Source organism: Nyctereutes procyonoides, unplaced genomic scaffold, assembly GCF_905146905.1.
Source record: "Nyctereutes procyonoides isolate TBG_1078 unplaced genomic scaffold, NYPRO_anot_genome, whole genome shotgun sequence".
In the NCBI taxonomy this organism is placed as follows: Eukaryota; Metazoa; Chordata; class Mammalia; order Carnivora; family Canidae; genus Nyctereutes; species Nyctereutes procyonoides.
Genome location: NW_026575141.1, coordinates 4,307,082 through 4,331,144, shown reverse-complemented (window position 1 = coordinate 4,331,144; position 24,063 = coordinate 4,307,082). Strand labels below are relative to the sequence as shown.

General features: G+C 38.3%; 1 protein-coding gene across 1 annotated transcript in view; it reads left to right on the top strand.

Annotated features, from left to right (window-relative positions):
• Nucleotides 1-23,495, top strand: part of KLHDC10 (kelch domain containing 10) — a 60,964-nt gene extending 37,469 nt beyond the window's left edge. Inside the window, exons 3-10 of the mRNA XM_055307270.1 lie at nt 7,821-8,042; nt 9,439-9,593; nt 11,987-12,135; nt 13,718-13,802; nt 14,642-14,708; nt 15,470-15,517; nt 17,495-17,634; nt 18,312-23,495. Of these exons, the coding sequence (XP_055163245.1) occupies nt 7,821-8,042; nt 9,439-9,593; nt 11,987-12,135; nt 13,718-13,802; nt 14,642-14,708; nt 15,470-15,517; nt 17,495-17,634; nt 18,312-18,521 (1,076 nt within the window). The 3' untranslated portion in view covers nt 18,522-23,495. The remainder of the gene's footprint in view (nt 1-7,820; nt 8,043-9,438; nt 9,594-11,986; nt 12,136-13,717; nt 13,803-14,641; nt 14,709-15,469; nt 15,518-17,494; nt 17,635-18,311) is intronic.
• The last annotated feature ends 568 nt before the right edge of the window (nt 23,496-24,063 follow it).

Here is a 24,063-nt window from a genome sequence, read left to right as displayed (position 1 = left end):
AGGTGCCCCAAGTTTATGGATTTTAAAAATACATATTTTGAGGTAATAGGATGTAGATCTTTAGGAGAAAAGGAAGGAAAAATAAGAAAGCTTAATCATTTCAATAAAATCAGAAAAGTGGAAAAACCAGTAAGATTTTCTTGATATCAAAAAAAGCATTTAAAAAAAAGCATTTAATAAAATTTGATACTCAGTGTGTTCATTTTGTTAAAATGCATCAAGCTCTTATTTGCAATTTTCTGTATATTACATTTCATTAAAAATTTTATTAAAAACCATACCCATTCCAGTAAGGAACAAATATGCAAGCATCCAAGAATAAAGGAAAATTTATTTTATTGAAAGGCTATCTATAAGAAACCAACTGCAAATATTGTATATAAAATGGTGAAACATTATCAATATCCTCATTAAAGTAAAAATTAGATAAAAATGCTATCATCTCCACTCTTCAACCTTGTTCTGGAGGTTTCAGCCAATACCATAGAAGACAAGGGAAAAATAAAAGATACATACATATATTGGAAAGAAAGAGCTGAATGTTGTCATTAATAACATGTACATTATTGTCTACTATAAAATTCGAGATAATTAATGATAACTAATACCAGAGTTCAGACAGTTGGCTGGATAAAATTTGAACTTGCAAAGATAAATTACTTCCTATATATTAACAGCTCAAGTAGAAAATAAAAGAAATAATCCATTCACCATTGTGTGGAAAATTATAAAGTACTTAGAAATAAAGAACAAGAAGAAAACAATAAAACTATACTGATGGTTATCAAAAAAGATGAGGTTAAGTGACTAGAGATTATGTTCCTTCATGACATAATTTCAAACTCAACAAAGAAGCTATAAGCATGGTAAAAAAAAATTCTATACCTTTCCCCAAATGTTAACATTTGATCACATTTGCTTGATCCTGATCCCTCTCTTTTCCTCTCCCCGTTCACCTCCTTTATATATATATATATATATAACACATGTATACATATGCGCATGCACATTGGTTTTGTTTGAACCATTTGAGGGTAAGCTACAGACTTGATGCCCCGTTACCCCTAAATACTTTAGTGTCTCTTCCTGGGAAACAAATACTCTCTTTGGCCGCAAAGCTAGTACACAAAATAGGGTATTAACACTATAAATTACCATTAGTGGTATGGATAAAATTACCACTAGTATCTAACTTACAGACTTTCCTTTCAGATTTTGCCAATTGGTCCAACATCCTTTGTAGTAAAAGAAAATCCCAAATTATGTGTTGTATCCAGTTCTTGTATCTTTAGCTTTGACATTGATATTTTTTTAACATTATAGACCAGTTATATTGTGGAATACCCCTTATGAAGTTTGGATTTGTCTCAAGTTTTTTCATGATTACATTCACCTATGCTTTTTGGTAGGAATACCCTGAAGTCATTTTTTTTCCTTTTAGAGCACGAAAGAGTGAGCCAGGAGGGGCCAAGGGAGAAGGAGAGTGAGAATCTTAAGTAGGCTCTGTGCCCAGTGTGGAGCCCCATGCAAGGCTCAATCTCATGACCCTGAGAGCATGACCTGAGCCAAAATCAAAGAGACGCTTAACTGAGCCACCCAGGTGTCCCCACCCGGAAGTAATATTGTGTTTATTTCCATTGCAGTGGTGTTGATTTGTCCCATTATGATGATGTTAACTTTGATTGCCTGGATAAAATGGTGTCTTATACCAAGGGACTTTTTATAGGGCCTTTTTTTATTTTTTAAACAGACTGATTCCAAAATTCATCGCAAGAGTAAATGGAGAAAAACGGCCAAGAAGTTTTTGAAAAAGTAACAAAAAGGGGAATTTTTTCTACTAGATGTTGACAGATACCTCAAAGCTATCATAATTGAAACAGTGTAATAATGGTATAGGAGTTGATAAATATACAGCACAACTGACAGAACTGAATAGAGCCCAGAAGCCATTGATGATATGTAACTAGGTACAGTGTAACAGCTATCTCAAGTATGCTGTGCTCAGCGCTTAAGATTAACTTATGACAACACCATAGCCTGTCAAAGCAAATTTATTTTATTGCTGCTATCTTAGACATTAAGATTACTCTGCCCTGAGAAGCCAAATCTTACATATGCATCTCATACAGGGTGTGGAGTTCCTTTGGTAGGAAATGCTTACATAACTGTAATAGTACATACTGATATGAATGGATTGCTTTTGCCTGAGCAGCTTGGACTCTGGGAGTAGTAAAAAGGTCTGCTTGCTGGCCAGGAGCAGGAGCCAGCTGGCTCAGTCTTCCTTGGCTTTCCTGTCCAGGCTTCCAGGTGTACAACAGAAGACCTGTCTTCTCCAGTAGAGGTAATGGAAAGCTTTATATTTGGAAAAAAAAAAAGTGGCCAGTTAAATGAAACTGAGTATATCCTTTAGGCTATTTGATATTTACAACTAGCTAATACTTTTAGCAATAAAGGTTTTTACTTTTTTAAAATGGCCTCCCCACAAATTTTTAATAGAACATTTAGAGGTGGATACATCCTGTTAGTAGACTTATTAAGCAATAAATGTTATGCTATTTTATTTGTAAGCTTTTGTATTTAAGATTCTGTGGTATTGCTTTATACTGACTGCTTTCTTTTCTTTCTTTTTTCTTTCTTTTTCTTTCTTTCTTTGATTGATTGATTGATTGATTGATTGATTGATTTAAGAAAGAGAGAGAGAGATTCCCAAGCAGACTCTGTGCTGAGCACGGAGCTGGTCACAGGGCTTGAGCTCACAAACCCTAAGATCAGGACCTGAGCTGAAACCAAGAGTTGGACTGCACTACCCAACTGCACTACCCAGGCACTCTGATTGTGTGTTTTCTTAAAGAGTAATGGATTTTGTGTCCAATTTTGTGGTTAGACCTGGATATTGGGATTTTCCCAAATATCAATTTAGTATGTGAGAACAGTGACATTTTGACTCAGTATAGTGTTTGCCTGCCAATCCATTTTGGGGGGAAAATTTGAGCCCTACCTCCTGTAATACACAAAATAAGTTCTGGGTTCTGAGTATAAAAATCAAAACTATAAAATTGCTAGAAGTAAATGAAAATATTTTTATAATTCTATGATTCAGAGATAAATGAGGTAGAAAGCAGTCTTTTTCTTTTCTTTCTTTCGTTTTTTTTGTTTTTGTTTTTTTTTCCAAAGGAACTTTTATTAAAAGATTGAGAGATTGGGGCAGCCCCTGTGGCACAGTGGTTTAGCGCCACCTGCAGCCCAGGGCGTGATCCTGGAGACTCTGGATCGAGTCCCACATCAGGCTCTCTGCATGGAGCCTGCTTCTCCCTCTGCCTGTGTCTCTGCCTCTCTCTCTCTCTCTCTCTGCATCTCTATGAATAAATAAAAATAAAAATCTTTAAAAAAAAGATTGAGAGATTCCGTTATATGGAAACTTCCATACATTAAAAGATGCCATAAACAAAAGACAAGCTGCAAGCTGGACGAAAGAAATACAATAAATAAATAATTTCCACAAATCTGTGAGATAACCCAGTAGACGGAAAAGTAGGAAAGGGATATGATCGTGCAGTTCCCCAAAGAAGAAATATAAATGGGCTGATAAACGTGAACTAGTAAAAATCAGGGAAGTACCAATTATCTGAGACCACTTTGCACCCTTACCGATGGGCACAAATGAAAAAGGTTGAAGAGGGGTGAAGAAATAGGCACTTCCAGAAAGCATTGCTGGGAATATAAATTGTTGCAGTCTTTTTGGAAAGCAATATGGCTCTATCACATTGTATTTATAACAATTTAAAGCGTATTTTCCTTTAACCCAAAGAACTTACACATTGGTATATGAACGTATGTAATGGAAGCTTTGTTGTAATGTTGTGATGGTGAAAACATTAGTAGCAACCTAATCATCTGTCACCTTACGTTGGACAGCTAGCTTCTTTATTTGGTCTAGAAACTAAAGCCCATTTTCCTGGTTACCATACCTTCTGCTTTTGCCCTGGGGTAAAGAGCAAGTGTTTGTGACAAGGTGAGCACATGTAAGAGAAAATGGCTCAAACATCGTAGGTACATGCTCCCTTAGCTGGATGTTACCTTCTGGATACTGGAAGTCCACCTCTGCATACAAGTTCAGTTTTAATTTTTGACTTTTTAACATTTTACTTTTTTATATTTTCTAGTGGAAGTTCCTGAATCAGGTAATCTAATTCTCTGGGTGATTTTATTAGTGGCGAGTCATTTTTAGGAAAGTAGGATTTGCACATGGAGAATTTGGGGAATTCCTAGTGGAAGTTCCTGAATCAGGTAATCTAATTCTCTGGGTGATTTTATTAGTGGCAAGTCATTTTTAGGAAAGTAGGATTTGCACATGGAGAATTTGGGGGAGGATTCAGATAACTATTTAACAATCTAAAACTCAATTTTATTTTGGTCAAGGCTGATGAGCCTGTGCTATATCCCACATAATGAAAATCAGTGCTTAGTCTCCATGGCATTAGCCCTGACAAATTCCCATGATTTATTTAAAATAAAATTTGACTTTCTGATACACTAGTCACTCTTGGGCTATAAATATGTACAAAGAAATCTCTAGTTACTTACTAAAGAGAAAAAAGAGTTACCTCTTTACTCCCAGCTATCAGACTTCTTGACAGCATGTTTAATATTTATCAAACATTGATCAGATGCTCTTTACCCAGCAATTTAATTTGCATAGATAATGAAATTACTTACAAAAGCCAACAATTGAGTTAGACCAGCTCTGTTCAATAGAAATGTTTTAAAAATTTCTAGTAGTCACATTAAAAGAGTAAAAGACAGGTGGCATTAATTTTAATACTTTTATTTAACTCAGGACATCAAAAATATCATTTCAACATATTTTATATGAAAATTAGTAATTTTATATTCATTTTTGGATACTAAGTTATTGAAATCCAGTGGGTATTTACATTGAAAGCATATCTCCGTTTGGACCATCCTCATTTCAAATGCTCAACATTAACATACTCAGGACTAGAGTATAATAAGCTCTAGAGGACAAAAATGGTAGTGGTCCACTGTATCCCCAGCACCTTACACAGTAAGTACCTGGTACATAGCAAGTATCCACTAATATTTTTGGCTTAATTAATGAATCAGTGAGTAGATAAATATAAAACCATCTTTTCACTAACTCCTCAACCTTTTTTTTAACTCCTCAACCTTTAATCTAAGTTAACATTTGTCACAAAAATAGTTGTCAACTTATAATGGAATATCTGCTATACAGCCACTGAGAGAAAATCCTAGAATATATTGTATGTCTTTTCATATTTGTCGAAAAGCAATTTAAAAAAATTATCTGTTTATTCCAGGTGGTGAAGCAAATGACATTTTAGAGATTCTTAGAGTTCCCATCTGTTGACCACAGCAACTCTGTTATGTTTTTTTCTTTAAATTTGCCTCCCTGATTTTTAGAAGCATTTCTGCTTTGAGAAGACTATTGCACAATTCCATCCCCTGCCCTGGAAATCCTATATCTCTTAAGTCCATTGAGAGCTATACACTGTTTTGATCATCCCTGTCACTGTGTACTTTGACCTGAAAACTGATTTCACTAAATCAGTGAGGCTCTTAGTGTCTTTTTTATAACTCCAACTGTTTCAGGTGTTGTGGATAATACAAGGATAATTGTTATATATGCTCTTTGCCCTTGAGGAGCTTATAACCTATTTGGAGAAGAAAACAAATGTTAACAAAATGAGTAGAGAAAAACTAGATTTGTAAATTTTTGTTTAGTTTTTTTGTGTGTGCCTTAGGCTTGCTGCTAGGAAGGTGAATGAATGCAACTACATTCCTCTTTCTTCAAATAGCTCACAGATACTTGGAAAGATTCCAAATAAACCAATAAACATTTTAATAGAAATATGAAAAATCTGTGAGTTACAAGAATAATATCCCCTTATACAGATGAGGAAGCTGAGACGCAGTGAGGGTCAGTGACTTGCTCAAGGTAGCAGTTAGAAAAAACCTGGATTCAAATCTAGATATTTGTAGGAGCCTTTGCTTTATCTTCCACACCACACTTTCTGTGTTTCAAGATTCATAGAAAGAAAAATCGAGTTTTTTAGTTTAGGTAAATTACAGCTCATGAGTAAATTTTCTAACTGTAGTTTGCCTAATACTATATTCATGTATTTACATAGTTACGGTGTCATAATCCTATTGTGTGTATTTGAATTGCAGGGTACTGAACCATAAAGGCCCTAGGTTTTTTTTTTTTTTTTAAGATTTTATTTATTTATTCATGAGAGACACACAGAGAGAGGCAGAGACACAGGCAGAGGGAGAACTAGGCCCCGTGCAGGGAGCCCGACATGGGACTCGATCCCAGGACTCCAGGATCGCGCCCTGGGCCAAAGGCAGGCGCCAAACCGCTGAGCCACTCAGGGATCCCCCGCCCTAGGGTTTTATTGACAAGAAAGCTGTAAGGGCTGGAATCAGAGGCATTTCCACAAGTAGGCATTGAAGGGTAGGGGACCAGGCCAAGGGCTAAGGGAAGAACGTGGCTTTCCAAGCAGAGAGACAAACTAAAGCAGGAGTGTGAGAGATCAAGACAAACTTAGGTCATGAGAGGCTCAAAATAACAGACTGAGGACTCTGTACTTGAGCAGGAAGGAGCCAGCAGAAATTCTCAGGGAGGACTGACAGGAGTTGAGGGATTCAGTGATCATGTTTCATTTGTTTTTTAGTTTCTCTAAGTCTGTGTGACTTCTTTTTAGTTCTTATTGGAAATTATACCCTAGGAAGTGGGATTTTGATTAAGAGAATTTATAAAGCCTATGTTAGGTTGGTAATAAGTATTTATTTATATAACAGATGTTAGGTGTCCAGCATCGTCCTAAATATTAATTAACGTTATACTAGTATCTATTCCTAATATAAGAAAGTAGCTAAGTCTAGGGTAACAGACAACAAGAGACAACAATAGTAGCTTCTTATTCCATCCAGTATGGATTTAAGCATCCTTGGTTCTATAGTTATGTAAGAGTTTGTGTAGGCTGGTATAAAAAATTGTAAGGATAATAGAAATAACATAACATTTTAGGACTTTTTACTCTAAAATAACCTTGAAGTGATTTTTGGTGAATTAGTTGATGTAATTTAAACTTCAGAAAGCTTTTAAATATAAATTGTAGCTTTTCTTAGTAAAGCTCTTAATACAATGAAAGATGCTCTTTGAGATAACTATAAGGATATTTTTTGTTAACTGCCATAATGTCTGGAGTGGTATTTAAATTCTAAATTTTGCTATAACTTTGAAAGCTAGTTTTCTTTTTTTAAGTGTTTAATTATATATTGTGGACAAATCATAGGTTTTATGTGTGTGTATTTTTATTTATACATGACTCATTCACATTTGTGATTATATTTATGTAGTACTCTAATATTTTCAGTTTAATTTAGTTGGCCTGTGTTTTTTTTCTCCTCTAGGGAAATTAGAAAATTTGCCTTGTTAGCTTTTGGCTTATTAAACCCCTCCTCCTTCTTTTCTTGAAAATTTCAAGTTGTCAGCCATTCTCTTGAGTTTATAATGCTATTTTACCTCCCTTGGAAAAAAATTTTTTACAGTTACCAAATCTGAAAATAGTCATATGAAATAGAAATGGAGGCTAGCTCCTTAAACTCTTAAGTAGTGTGTGTGAATGTAAAAAATAACCTAAGCAAATAAAAAGTAAATCCATGTTATAAATCTTCCCTGATTCCCTTTTAAAGCTAAAATGATTGTGACCAAATTTTGTTTGTGCTTTTAATCTGCTTGGCCATCTGTGGAAAACTGTCTTCTTCTCTCGTAGGCCACAGACCTCCACCAGCACGAAGTGGACATCGTTGTGTGGCAGATAATACCAACCTCTATGTGTTTGGAGGTTATAACCCAGATTATGATGAATCTGGAGGGCCAGATAATGAAGACTATCCTCTCTTCAGGGAGCTTTGGAGGTATCATTTTGCTACAGGAGTATGGCACCAGATGGGCACAGATGGCTACATGCCCCGGGAACTGGCATCTATGTCACGTGAGTGCAAGAGTTCTGAACTTTTGACTTTATGAAATGTCTGTGAGCTTGGTTCAAGGTCACATGCTTCTTGTCAATAACTTGTAATACAACTATAATATGATTAAACTCTGTTAAGGGATGGACTTTTTACTATGGTAATAATATAGCATGGTGATTCAGAATCACTTGGGAGTTGGCTAGTCCTGAGTTGGAATCTAGCTGTGTGCCATTTACTTGCTTGATGACTTTTAGTTCAAGCTCCTTACCTGTAAAATGGAATTAATAATATCTCATAGGGTTCAGTATATAAAGTATCACATATATGTAGGCAAAATGTAGTCAAGGATCAACTGAGGGGGCTTATTATGACAATAATAGCATTTGAACGAAGTACTGCACGTGTAGTGTCTGTTTACCCCACAACATCTCTATGATGCACACATTAGAATTATTGCCATTGTACAAATGAGAAACGAAGGCTACAGAGAGGCCCTGCAGCAGTGGCTAAGAGTGCAGGCTCTGGAGCCAGAATGCCTGCTTGAATCCTATCTTGGCAAGGTTCTTTTTGCGAAACCTTCAACAAGTATTTAAACCACTCTCCACTTCATCTCATCTTCTGTAAACGCGAAGAAGATAGTATTAGTTCTTACTTCATAGGGTTGTTGCGAAGATTAATTTGGAAAGATTGAATAACTTTACTGAGGTCACCTGAGAATTAAAACCTAGCTCTTGCTGGCTCCAGAGCCCATGCTGACTCTTACACTCTATCAGCTGAAGAGCTGAATCTTAAAAATGCCATTGAAATAATACAGTAGCACGATTTGGGGAGTATTTGTCATTAGAGAAAGAATGTGTGTGTGTGTGTGTGTGTGTGTGTGTGTGTGTGTGTGTGTGTGTGCAAGAACACCAAAGTTACCAGCAGGATATTGGTGTTTCTTTTTATCTGGTGGAAGATTAAGATGATAGAAACATAATTTAAAATGTAGAGATCATTCATTCCCCTGACAAGAAACAGAGTGATCCTCTTATCCCTTCATCCAGAGTCCTGCTGGGTCTTTGCTGAGGCAAAGATGATACTTCATTCTCCTCTGCTTTGCCACATACTTGAACTGTCTTCGGTGGCACTGGTGTACCACAGTTCATATCATTCAGCATTATTAGGCATAGTGTCTCATGAGCTCCAAAAATACGTGCTGGATACATGTCCCATACTAACAATGAGCCAGCTGTATTATACAGTTCACATAGAATGTGAATGAATCCTTTTTCTGCAGAACTTTATAGTAGTTAGATGTCAGTGGTTTGAGCTATCTTCTAGGAACATTTTTGTAGTGTCTCAGTAATTCTGGGTCCCTGTGGAAACATACGGCAGGTAGCCAGTATATAAATGGAATCTGTGTGTCTCCTTCCCCAGTTGTGCTGCATGGAAACAACCTGTTGGTATTTGGAGGTACAGGCATCCCGTTTGGTGAGAGCAATGGCAATGACGTCCACGTGTGTAACGTGAAGTATAAGAGATGGGCTTTACTCAGCTGTCGGGGGAAGAAACCCAGTCGTATATATGGACAGGTACTAATCCGTGGCCAATCATGGTGGTTGTATTTGTGCAGATTTTTCTAGTTCTGGGGACAATGTCAGAATATTTGTTACCACTTTTTTTTTAAGAGTATGAATTCACAGTTTAATATTTGATTTTTCAGTTCATTTTTAAAAAAGATTTTATTTATTTGAGACAAGAGAGAAAGCATAAGTCAAAGGGCAAAGGGAGAGGGAGAAGCAGACTTCCCACTGAGTAGGAAGCCCGACATGGGGCTCAATCCCAGGATCCTGGGATCACAACCTGAGCTGAAGGCAGATGCTTAACCAACTGAGCCACCCAGGTGCCCCCACCCTAGTTCATTTTTTTTTTAAGTTTTATTTATTAGAGAAAGTATATGCACGTGAGTAGGGGGGAGGGTAGCGGGAGAGAGAATCCTCCAGGAGACTCCCCACTGAACACGGAGCCCCATAAAGGGCTTGATGTCATGACCCTGAGATCATTATCTGAGCCCAAACCAAGAGTCAGGCACTCAACTGACTAAGCTGCCAAGGCACCCCCTGATTTTTCAGTTCTAATGTGAAGTTGTAATTTGCAAATCTGGTTGCTCACCTCCTTTCCTTTTTTTCCTTACTCTGTATTTCTAATCCAATTTGGGATCATGATCTAAATCTATACAGAAGGAGTACCTGGGTGGTTCAGTGGTTGAGTGTCTAGATGCCTTTGGCTCAGATTGTGATCCCAGGGTCCTGGGATCGAGTCCTGCATTGGGCTCGCCATAGGGAGCCTGCTTTTCCCTCTGCCTATGTCTCTGCCTCTCTCTGTGTCTCTCATGAACAAATAAATAAAATCTTAAAAAAAAATAAAAATAAATCTATACAGAAGTATTTTTAAATGTCAGGACCCACTTCACCTCCACTCTCACCCCCAGTAGAGATTGGGCTCTACATACGATCTGGGTGCTATCATCTCTAGAACTACATGATTTTTTTGGAGAGCTTTCTAACCTAAGTAATAGAGTAGATGATCTTTGCACTTGGAAAGAGACTTTTACATAGACTAATCTGAGCTAAAATGCAGATTATGTGGAGATTAGTTTCTAGTTAGGTTCGAGTGGTTCAAACCTTAGGTTTGAAAAGTTATATCCAAAAAGCTAGAGAACAACCCACTAACATCAGAGACCCTTTGAGAGTAATGGGCTAAGCTTAAAACAACTTTAGCTTCTTTTTCAACTGGCCAACATTAGTACTGATAAATACCTTCTGAGCTATGTGTAGAGGAACATAGTGGATAACTCAGTATTCCACCAGAGAAGACATTAAAACTCTGGAAAAATGACCATAACAAAAGCTGAATTTATGCTGAAGGGAGTCTGGTGGAAAATGTGAAGTCTTTAGGACTGCCAACCCTATACAGTATATTTTACTTAAGGGCTTCTGGTGGCTTATTTTCTTATCTGCTTCTTCTTCCTGAGAGCCTCTTTTTTTTTTTTCACACTGCTGAGAAAGAGAAGCAGCTTTGCATGGAAATGCTCATGTCCATGATGTATACATTCTTTGGTTTGCTTGGACCCAGAAGGAATATCCAGCCCTCTTGCCTATTTAGGTAGAACTGCTTTCCAATTGAGCAAAGCTTTACTTTCCTTTTTTCTCTCTTTTTTTTTAAAGGTTTATTTACCTTTATTTGGTTTTTAGATTGAAAGAGAAAGAGTGCATGCATGTGAGGGGAAGGGGCAGAGGGAGAGGGAGAAACAGGCTTTCCCACTGAGCAGGGAGTCCAATGTGGGACTCAGTCCCAGGATCCTGAGATCATGACCTGAGCCAAAGACAGACACTTAGCCAGCTGAGCTACTCAGGCACCCAGGGAGAGAGTCTGAAGTAGACTCCATGCTGAGTAGCCCTATGTGGGGCTCGATCTCACGTCCCTGAGACCATGACTTCAGCCAAAGGCAAGAGTTGGACACTCAACTGACTGTACCACCCAGGCACCCCAAAGCTTTACCTTTCTAAAAATGATTTCTGGGTTTTCTAAAATCTTTAATCATTTATTTATTTATTTATTTATTTTAAAATAGATTTTTTAAAGATTTTGTTTTTTATTCATTTATTTGAGAGAGAGAAAGAGTGTGAGTGGGGGGAAGAGCAGAGGGAGAGGGACAAGCAGACTCCCCTCTGAGCAGAGAGTACAGTTCAGGGCTTGATCCCACTACTGTGACAAAACCTGAGCCAAAATCAAAAGTTGGATGTTCAACCAACTGAGCCACCTAAGTGCCCTAAAATCTTTAATCTTTTAAAAATCTGATCTTTTAGAAGGTTAAAAAGTACAAGAGAATTTCATGAAGTCTGATTTTGGGGTATTTAATAAGTTTATATTCTTTAATCAAGTGTTAATGAGTCAGTGGTTTTCACTTTTCCTTGATATCCAGGCCATGGCGATCATCAATGGCTCCCTTTATGTTTTTGGAGGGACAACTGGCTATATTTACAGCACAGATCTGCATAAATTAGATCTCAATACCAGAGAGTGGACACAACTGAAACCAAACAACCTATCCTGTGATCTGCCAGAAGAGAGGTGAGGTTCTAGGATCAAAGCATATTTATTCTTTCTTGCTAAGATTTGACTTTTTTCAGAATATTGGTAATACGATTTAAAGAAAACTCTTATAGTCTGGTTAAAATAGCCAACTAGCTGGTAGATCCCAGTTCAGCATTCAAGAAAGGTCTTCTAGTTACAGAATGATTCTTCTCCCTTCACTATAGGTTTTTTCTCATACTATTTCTTTTTATATCTAATTTTTCTGCCTTGGGAAGATAGTAACACTTTGAAAAATAAACCAAGGGTAGCAAATGTAATCAAGTATCATATTGCAGACAAAACAATTACTTTCTAGTTACTTTTTGATTTTCCTTCTTAACTTGCATATTGGGATTCTTTGGCTCATTTGCTCTCAGCTGTACACCCAGAGTGCCTGTGGCACTCAATTACCATAGTGGTACTCAATGAATATTGATCAGATGGATGGATGGATGGGTAGGTGGATGGATGGGAGGAAGGACATTCATTTTAAGTGCCCTGTTAGGCATGCAAACATCTCTTGGTGCTCCTAGCTGCCTTCTGGGAGCAGTCCTAGGCCTTCCACTTTTCTTTCCTAATAGAGGAATTACCTCTTAGAATTTAACTCTGTGAAATACTTAAATTTTTCCCTTCCGGTTTAAAAGCAAAGATAGTAAACATTTTTTATTCACTTGGTTTAGATGAATCCAGTTCCCTCTTTGTTTCCTTTAAACAAAATGACATGTAGGTGCTAAGGAAAACTTTATTGTAGTAGGTCAGTGGGCTGATGATTGCAGAGCTTCCATGTGAAGACTTGGGAGGTGGGCTGCTACTGGTATAATTTTGATGTAATTTATTTTATCAGCACCAGGGCCTTCAGGGGAAGGAGGAAATAGATTAAGTTTTCAAAGTATTTTCACATGGTTGCCTTCTTGAATCATTTTATGGACATATTATAAATTGTTTCAGCTTCTAGCTAGACTGGATAAAAGTTCTGGTAGGTGTTTCACATTATATTCGCAGTTCTATGTAACATAATCTTTCATAATCTTTCAAACTTAATTTGAAAGCCCATAGTCTAGGGCTTCTAATGAAATGTAAGACAGATCACTTTTTAAAAATTCTGTAGTAATTTCCTCCCTTATACAAAGTTACCACAAAAAGATGATAGAAAATCTGGAAAATACAAATAAGCAAAACAAATAAAATAAAAAACAAAACCTAAAACCTAAATCTAGAGATAAACAGGGTTAATATTTGGGATGTATCTCCGTAGTCATTTTCTATGCATATTTGTGTATCTGTACGTTTTTAATGGATTATAGCCTATCTGCTCCTACATAACTTTTTCTTCAGTTAATGACATGAAAAGAAGTTCTCCGTGTATTAACCGTCCTCTCTGCCTACATTCTTATGGGTTGCACACTAATCCATTTTACATATGTTCTATAATTCATTTAACCAATTCACTATTGTTAAATACTTAGGTTATTCCTAATAATTTATTACTATGAATAATTATCCAATAAAAAGCCTGTGGCTAAATCTTAGGTAAATCACTTTTCACTTAATTATAAATAGATTTTATGTATGTTTTCAGATACAGACATGAAATTGCACACGATGGGCAGAGGATTTACATCTTGGGAGGTGGTACTTCCTGGACAGCTTATTCCTTAAACAAGGTATATTTGAAAATAATAATAATAATAATAATAGAGAAAAGGATAGAGAGAGGCATGTTTCATACATGCAAGATAATTCTGTTAATGTAGATAGTTGAATTTTTGAACAGGTTCTTTGTTAACACCTATTTTGTGTTCCATGTTCTTTATAACATATGGCCACACTCTGTGCCCCTGATATGCATTCCAGCTGACCATTGTATTGATCACACACGAAAATATATGAAAATCATCCCTGGCATAAACTGGATGAGGAAAATGACTGAGAGGAGGATACAGTAGCTCGAATGAAGAAACTAATAAGGACTGGAGCCATGATGCTCAGAATGTGACCTCTCTGTCATCATCAGTGCTATGTATATAAAAAGAACGGTCACATCTAGGGCTATGCATCTTTAGGAAGCTCTGAAAAGTTGTTATTCATCCATTGCTAAATCCTCATCTCCCAGGAGAAATCTTGATGAGGCTACAGAGCTCCTGGGCTGCTTTGGAACGTTATTAGTCTTTTTCAAGTTTTGTCAAAACTGTGTTCTCCTATTTTCTTATCAACACTTACTTTTTTCTCATATAAAAATGATAAATGTTCATTGTAAAAAATGTGGCAGTTGCAGAATTCCAACTTTTTTTTCTGTGATTTAAAAAAATTGGAATCCTATATCTGCCTAATTTTCAACTGCTTCATTTAATGTTTTGCTTTCCATTAAAATTAGGGAAGAATGGAGAAAAGCAAAAGAAACGAAGACTTTTCAACCAAGAATACATGTTTAAAAAATCCAGTTTTCAGGCTAGCTAAAATTATTTATGTGTTTTTATCTTCTTTTGTTTTTTTCCCCCCCAAGATCCATGCATACAATCTTGAAACAAACGCATGGGAGGAAATTGCCACAAAACCCCATGAAAAAATAGGTAAATTTAAAATATTGATTCATGTATCTTTATTTATTTTTTTTAATTTTTTTTAATTTTTTTTATTTATTTATGATAGTCACACACAGAGAGAGAGAGAGGCAGAGACACAGGCAGAGGGAGAAGCAGGCCCCATGCACCGGGAGCCCGACGTGGGATTCGATCCTGGGTCTCCAGGATCGTGCCCTGGGCCAAAGGCAGGCGCTAAACCACTGAGCCACCCAGGGATCCCGATTCATGTATCTTTAATAAATATATTTTAATTTACTTGTTTTGGAGGAGAAAAATACTTTTATTGAGTTATATGACAAGTAAAATATCTGTTATGCTAGTGTTATAAATTATTTTTATTCCTTAGTCCAATTATTATTCTTCCTCTGTAATTGTGCAGAGAGTTTTAATGGGGATTGTTGAGTTTTATGGAAACAGGGAAATGTGGGTGGGTTAGGAAGCAGACACTTGAATCAAGATCTACCTGTCTTTTTGCGGATTAAAAGGCTTGGGAAAGCCACTATACCCCTGCACCTACCATCCCATTTTGTTCCCCTGGCACCAGAGCCATTGTACAGTTATGGTGAGACTCAGATGGCCTTAGTTTAGTGTGGAATAAGGAATGATTGGAAGGACTAGTCAGTTTGCTTAATGCAACAGTGGGGTTGTTTTAAGTGAGCTACTCATAGTATGTCTTTCACCGTGGCACATCAACGTTGGTCTTCGTCTTTCTGTGAATAATTGAATTTCTGTGTTTATGTGTTTGGCAGGTTTTCCTGCAGCCCGAAGATGTCACAGTTGTGTTCAAATAAAAAATGGTAAGGCTTCTAGTTCACTTTGTAATTGTATATGCTGAAAATATCATATATATATATGTGTGTGTGTGTATATATATATGTATATATATGGCATAATTTTGAGAATTGTCTATTTCTTATAGTTTAAACTTGAAGGGAAATCCGTTAAGTTATGATTTTCTCAGTGGTTTTCATTAAGTACACGAGTAGGGTATTTGGGTTCCTTCAGTTACCAGAGATCTCAAAGATCAGCGATAAATAAGCTTTTATTATACTGCCTGACCTTTTAACACCCCACCCCCAACAGATAATCTGTGGCTATAAGTGAGTAATACTGATAATCTTGACATATAATAGTGACCTTGGTGGACATAGTATTAAAATTACAATAACTCCTTCAGAGTGGTGTTTCATAAAGTTTATTCTGTGCTCTATCTGTTGCCAAATAGGACTCTTGGCTCATTCTTTGGCCTTATTACAACAGAGGCATTGTATGGCTTCAGAAAGCAGCTGCGGCTACTTCATCCAAGTGTGATAAATGACTCCTCTTTTGACAACCCTCTTGTCTTTTAATTCACAGCTTATTTTATAGTTTGGTAAATCACCTTCCATTTTTCCTGGGAGGAAGGTGTGTCTAAATGAGTTTGATAGCCCATATCCTTTCAGCAGTTGCGTTAGGATTTAACTAGGATTATGCTGCCATCTCTAGTACAGAGGCTTTTTATTTTGTTGCTGCTTTCCGGATAAGATGTGTAGATAGTGGGATTGTTCAGCTTTGCTTTGGAACTGAACTTTTCTTGTATCTTAGCCAAAAAAGTTTCCAGTATATTTTATAGTGTAATTAACTATTGATTTAAACTTAATCTAGACCTGAATTAAGACTTGTATTCATGTGATTCACTGAGGCCAGGAACCACACCAGTAGAATTCAGCCTTAGTTTGGGGCATTTAGTTTGAATGTTCACATAGACTTTGTTACAAGTTGACCAGTTATAGCTATCTAATTTGACAAAACAACAACAACAATTAAAAACCTTTGATTTTTTTGGGAAGGTTGAAAGAACGTAAGGAACTGTATAGATAAATAGGACTTCACACTGTCCCCTTTGGCTAAGGAAAGCTTGGAAGAACCACTTATGCCCCCAAACTAAACATTGCAGTGAATATTTCTCGGCAGGTTAAATGTCTACATAAGAGGATATTTGTACGGGCAGACAAATATCCATCCTTCCTAGGACATTATTTGAAAGAAGAGTTTGCACACTGGTGGCCTGCAGTTATGTTTTGTCTGGCTCATATATGTATTAAAATTGTTTGGATTAGCAGATAACACTTAAAAATTTAAAAAAAAATTAAGATTTTATTTATTTATTCATGAGAGACACACAGAGAGAAAGAGAGGCAGAGACACAGGCAGAGGGAGAAGCAGGCTCCATGCAGGGAGCCCGATGTGGGACTCGATCCCAGGTCTCCAGGATCAGGACCTGGACTGAAGGCAGGCGCCAAACCGCTGAGCCACCTGGGCTGCCCAAAAAATCAAAATGTTTCACTGAAAAAAAAAATCCAGATTTCCAGCTTCTCTGGAAAAATTGGAAGATCTGGCAGTTCTTCCTTAAGTTCTACATGGTATCGATCAGCTGGTGCTGCATCACCATCTCCTCCTTTAGAGTGTGTGCACTCCTGTTTGCTTATTTTCCCTGGACCTTGTTCATTCACTTCCTGTGTCTGGTACCTGTAGGTATTTGAAGTTGAGGATCCAGACAGGAAGCCTACTTAGAGGCTTGCATCCCTAGGCCTAGTAAATATCCCAACATAATATCTATACTTTATTGAGGGACAAGACAGCAGCAAGAGGGGACCACCCAGCTAAAGTCCTGTGCAGTAGGGGCACATCTACTGAACTGGTCCCATGGCAGCTAGCCAGGTGATGTACCTCAAAACATGCTGTAGCTGTGACTCTCTTCTTTTGTGTGATCTGGGTCTCTCTTTTCTCAATAGATGTGTTTATTTGTGGGGGCTATAATGGAGAAGTGATCCTGGGAGATATCTGGAAGTTGAATCTGCAGACTTTCCAATGGGTAAAGCTCCCAGCTACCATGCCAGAGCCAGTTTATTTTCACTGTGCAGCTGTTACACCAGTAAGTTTTTATTTTCATATCTTCCTTACATAGTTGCAGGTGATAAGGAAATCTTTTTAGTGATACTAGCAAGAATAAAAGATTTTGAAATTACCAGCCTTGGATTAAGAATATGTTTCTAAAACTTTCTTCAAGAAAAAGCTGGCCCTTCCTCTGAGAAAAGGGGAGAGAAGCCATCATACACGGTTTAAAAGAGCAGCATAAATGTCAAAGAGAGGCTGCATGTGGCATTCAGTCCCTGGCCGTTACATAAAAGGTGTTTTCTGGGAGGGCAGAATAGCTCTATCCCCACGATGCCTTGTTGTCAAAGATCCCATTAGTGTCTCAAAAGCAAAGGCCTTTATTTTCATCTTTGTAGTCCCAGTATTTGGCACAGTGAATATTTAATTTAATGTTAGTTTAATGTTTGTTGAAGTTGAAAGAAAGAAAAGAAAGAAAAGAAAGAAAGAAAAGAAAAGAGAAAAGAAAAGAGAAAGAAGCTAGTTTTCCCCTAGTAACTCATAAATTATTTAAACCCTTCTTGATCTCTGCACTGTGTTGGGATCAGTGAGAAATTCTTTTTTGCTTCACCTCATCTCAATTTGGCCTACTGTATATTTTTTTGCTGAATCTTCAGCCTAGGTATTGATTTCACTCCCATTTGAATTTATCCTCTTTTGACTGCCATTTGTTCGTAGGCTGGTTGCATGTACATTCATGGAGGAGTGGTGAACATCCATGAAAACAAACGGACTGGGTCATTGTTTAAGATCTGGCTGGTGGTACCTAGCCTGCTGGAACTGGCATGGGAGAAGCTGCTTGCGGCCTTCCCTAACCTAGCAAACCTCTCCCGAACACAGCTTCTGCACCTTGGACTCACACAGGGACTCATCGAGCGCTTGAAATGAGGATTTCTGGACTGTTCATTGATACTGGAAATGTTAATTTAAAGAGACTCCTTTATTTATGGGCAGTGTAGAATGTGCTACAAAGAGGATTGGTTACCCTGATCAAGGCCTTATTCAGAAAATACATCAGATGCCTTTCTGTAAATTGGTTTTAAGTTTATGGAAATCTCACTTTCCCTTGTGCTTCTTTCTTTGCTTGTCTCCCCCCCTGCCCCAACACACACACACACACACATACTCACATACTCCCTCCTCCTTGATGGATTTGAGGGAAAGTCTGAAGGTACCTTAATAATGTTGTGAATCAAGATAAGATAAAGAATTTTTTAAAGGAACTCTGAAACTATGACCATGTCAGCCAGTGCTCTACAAGTTAAAGCAGCATCACTGACAAAAACAAATAAAATTTAGAAAAATTTAAATCCAGCAACAAGAATAGGAAGTTTCAGGATAGATAAAGAAGGCTAACCTTGAGAATTGTGCAGGTTATGTGCAAACCTAGATGTTTAACTTACTGTTTTTCAAGATGCTTCTAATTGAGTAGCTGGATCTGATGGCGGCACTCGTCGACATCTTGCAGCATAGATACCCAAACCCATCCTTTGATTTTGGAGGAAAATCAAGCGACTCAACAACTCTTGATCAGTGATTTCTTTTCTCATTTTTATGGTGCCAGCAATGGTTAGAATTGGCTCGTCATGAGGCTTCTGTGTGTTGTAGTCGTGTTGTTTATTGTTGCTCTTAGAAATTATGGCACCACGAACGTTTCAAATCAAGGAATTTATGGCGGTCAAAGTTCTTCGTTCTGGGCAATCTCAAAATTCTCCTGTGCTCATTGGTTTCAAGTATCTCTTTTGACTTCTTCGTGGGGGGCTTGTAGACCTAAATATGTGGCAGAAATGCCATGGGACATAAAGTAAGCTTGTGAGAGGCCAGAAAAGAGCAGGGCAGAGTGGGCTTGGGTGCCAGCTATGAGCCCCACTGGTCATTTTGGCCGCTTCCTTTTCACAACTTGTTTCTTTTCTGACACCGAGCCATGCACCTGCCATTCTCTCAGGCAACAGATTTTATCTCTAGAAAGCCAACTGGCCTTTGATTTTTCCCCTTAGCTTATTGTCTCCTTTTTTGTCTGCTTTTAATGTGCATGGTGCTGTGAGTAATTGTCTAGTTATTGGATAAAAGGTCTTGGGAGGGAGGGGAAGCCACAGGTCATCCTTCCCGAAGAACTAAGTATCATTTTAAAAACTAGCATGAGGAAGGAATGAAACTGAGGATCATTAGTTTTTTGGTGTGAAGTTTTAGTTCTGGTTTGTTTTGTTTTGTATTTTAACTCTAAAAAAGGAGTGACCTGAATTTTCACTTCTTTGCCATCAGGCTGCTAGATAATTGAACAAGTCACTGAGATGTGAGCATTTGGAAGTCCTCAGGTGTATACAAGGTGCTGCAGGCATACAAGAAGGCACAGTGCTGATCATCCCGTTGGTCACCTCACAACAGGAGACTCCAGTGGGAGATTTGGGACACATTTTTCCTTTAAGTGCCTCTTTTCCACTTAGTTTTTAAAGTTAGTCTTCTTTTTTCCTTCATCCCAGAAGGGATCTCTTTAGCTCATGTGTGGATTTAAAATCACCTTTGAGTTACGGCTAAAAAGTTACCATCCAGTGTGTAGTTCTAGGGAAGAGAAAACTATGGTCCCTAGACTTGGACTCTTAACTTTCATGCCTTACTAGGACGTCCCATCCATGTTGGGTTGAGTTCAAGGAGCCAATAGTCTGCAAGAGTCTTAGAATATCACTACTCTCTGAGTTTGGATCCTTTTGGGGAATTGAGGGGTATGGGGCAGAGGCAGGAAAAGGAGCAACTCCTCTAGAGGTCCCACCCCCATCTTGCCATGACCAAGTCTGTTTGACATTTAACCTGTTACCACCCGTACTTAAGCTTACTCCAGTGAGGAGCTCTCTCTAGAGCAAGTCAGGTTGAGCAGCCCCATGAGTTCAAAACAAAGCTTTGCTGCATGATTCCAGCCCACTCTCTGGATATTTGGTGGAATATATCCAGTTAAATAAGCTGTGCTGTCTAGGGTGGTGAAAGGATTTTTTTCATGGATTTATATAGGGACCAAAGCCTGACTGCTAAGCCTCTGTGCTTATCCTTCCATGCTCCTTGGAAAATAAGCAGGTCTCTATAGCTTTGCTACACTGGAGAGCTAGAAAGAGGGTCTAGTTCAATCCACACTTGCTAGTAAAAAGGGATTTAAGCCTTCTGAGGGCAGTCTTCTCTGAGGTAGACTTTGGAGGCCTGACATCCAAGACCTTGTGTGTGACATTTTTATATTTTATAAAAGTACATATCCTTGGTCTGAAGTGTCTTCTTTTAATATAACACTAGTGAAAAAGATGTAGTGTGACCATCTCTGAGTGCTATAGAACCACACATATGCACATGTTCTGGATGCCAAATGAGTCTGTGTGTATGATGACTTAGATGTAGATGACTAGAATTTTATATAGGGGGTCCCCAGCCATTTAGTATACCTATAACCAGCACCCTGAATTCCTGACAGTTACTTGGTTTAGGAAAGTTTATGCCTGCTGCTTCTCTGCCTCTTTGAGGCACTCCCTGCCATCTTACTGCAGTCCTGTAAATTGAAGTGCAATATATAGAAACACATATGAATATATACAGATATTTATATAGGGTGTAACTATAAAGCAGGTAGACTACTTTTTTTTTTTTTTAATCTGCTTTGGGGAAGCCAGCTCATTCCTTTAGAGTCAAATTATACTAAGGATTTGAGGTGTGATCAGCTAGCGTAAGCCAACTCTTGGTCAGTCTGGGTTTTCAAGTCTGTGTTTTCTTACTTCGATTCCTAGAGACTTTATATTCCTTGGGTTTTTTAGAGTTGAGACTTTTCCCCAGTCATCTTTGTACTATCTCATGTGTTCATAACTCCCTACATTTCTTTGCCCACAAAAAAGTCTACCTATAAGGAATTTCCTAAATGGAGAATTAAAACCTAATATTTAATACTATCAGTTCTCCCATGTACATACTAATTTATCTGTGAACATAATGCTTTATTAAATGAAGACAATGATGCTTTCTTCATTTAATAAGATATTTTCCACATTCTGGAAAAATTTATAAACCAGTATAGAATAGATGGAAATTTTAACTGTTCTTCAGGGGCCAAACTAAAATCCTTTCCACTGGCAGAATTTTTTTCAGGGCCCTAGTGACATGGTGTAAAATTTGCTCTAAATTATTCATGTCCATTACATAGATTTAAACATCTAATAATAAACATTAACATTTCTAAGCAAAAGGTTTATTAACAGTGACCTTTGGTTACCCATAGTAGCAAGGGTAAAGCACATATATTTGAAATTCATAGATAATCAGTGTTTCAACTTTTCTATCAAATAATTGATTCATTTATATTCTTCCTCCCTAGCCCTCTCCCACAAGCACCTCCTTTTCAGTGGAATGGGGCTAATAAGTAGTTAGAAATGAAAAAGAAGAATCACAAAGGGCTAGAAACCAGCAAGCATATAAGCAGCCCTATTAGCTGTAATTGTCAATTTGATGACAGCTGTTGAATACTGAAATTAGGACCCACGGGTGGTAATCCTGAGTTGAGATGTTAACTCTTCACCCCTCTGCTTCCGCGTAGTGTTCCTGCCCTGAGTTCTAGGCTGTCTCTCCTCTAACCACCAAAGAGCTCTCAGCGCCTGTGGGAAGAAGCAGCTACTGTGTGTGATGCAGAGGAAATCCCATCATTTGAACACATTTCTTCGGCTCTTGACAAATACTTGCTTTTCCTCTGTTCTTGCAGGAGCCTTATTTCTTCCTTTGGAAATACCTTTTCCAGCCATATCGCTTGGCACATAGGAAAGGTCAAATTATCTTCTATGTCTGTGTTGGTCTTAATTCTGTAAAAGCAGTTTGTTTTTATGTGGTCTTACAGATACTTAGGAAGTTGCACCATCACTAAATTGTCCAGCTGCCAGCACTCTGATGTAGCACCAAAAGCCATTTCCTTCTTCTACATTGTCCTGGCATTGCACTCCAGGACAGGTGGGTGCTTATGGTCCTGTGATCGTGAGCTCCCCAAACTGGTCACTGTTAGCTCCAAGTGCTTTGGTTCCCCAAATTCCTTGGGACCCTCGGAGCGTTGGCAGGGCCCAAGGCAGGCTTTGCAGGGCTCTGGACTCTGTGTGTGTGTTGCACAAATTGTGCCGGTGATGGCGTTTCCCTTCTGAGGTCACTGGATTTGCCAGAAAGGGACCTCTTCTCTTACCTGGTGTTACAAGAAGAAGTTCTGAGTTGTGCTTCAAAAGTGATACCATCTTTTTAGTATAATTTTCATTATTTTATTTTATTTTATTTTATTTTATTTTAATTTCACTTTACAGAAGTTTTTTAAAGGCCCTGCTTTTAGTCAGTGTACAGGGTGAGCCAGAAGCAGTTTCACCAAGGTGTAGTAATTGCTGTTTTACTAGTTGCACATTTAGAATACAAAGGAGGCATCAGAAACACACTGACTTTTCCAAAGCCACTTCCTTGTACACAGAGTCTGAGCAGGGACAGCGCCAGGCATCTCCCTGTAAAGGCACCTGCCGATGAGGATTTGACTAGAAGAACGTAGGCAAGAAAGGGAAACCTCTCATGCAGTCTCTGAGGGCGGGCCTGGGCTTGGCTCTTCGTCCAGGGTATGCTTAGGCCACACACGATGCTTGCCTTACTTTAAAGCTATTTGCCACAGTCCTGTTAAGTAGTGTGGAAGTCCTTTTGCAGTCTGGTGTGCATGCCATATGATCAGGACAGCTTTTCCACCTTACCTGGTTTCCTACAGACAAGTAGGAGAAATAGTGAATTTACCCTAAAATGTCCAATCTGTATTTATGTACCTTGTCAGTGTTTTGCTGTTGGTTTTCTAAAAACAATCTGATCAATAAATCTTATCCAAATCTATTTGGTTGAAGGCTGCCTTGACTATCTGATGGTAATTTATTTGTGAGCTCACCTCCATGATGGAAGAAGCCAACCACCTCCACCGCCCCTTTCCCAACCCACGAGCATCCACTTTACTCTGTAATATCAGTGAGTCATCTGCCTTCACCACTGCCTACTGTGGCTCCTTCCCTCTGCTCACCCCCTGGAACTCTGGAACACACCGCAATCCTCTCAGCAGAACGTGGTTCCCCTCAGGACATCAGCAAGGGAGTGAATGACCATGGGGGCAGGTCACATTCCCTTTGCCTGTCCCATCCCGTATATTCCCCAAGCTACCCCTAGCCAAGTCTGTATGGACATATCAAGACTTCTCTGCAGAGCTGGGGGGCTACCAGGGAATTCACAGGGAAAACGTGAGTCTTTAGCATTGGGAGTCACGACTGTGTTTCCGATTCCAGGGAAAAGACCCAAGAGGAGCTGAGCCCTTCTCTGGGGTCCTTTGGGGATGAAACCACAGTTCCTAGCTCTGGCCTTGGTCTCCCAGCTGCTCCTTTCTCCAAAACCTCTGCTTTTGTCACTTCACCAT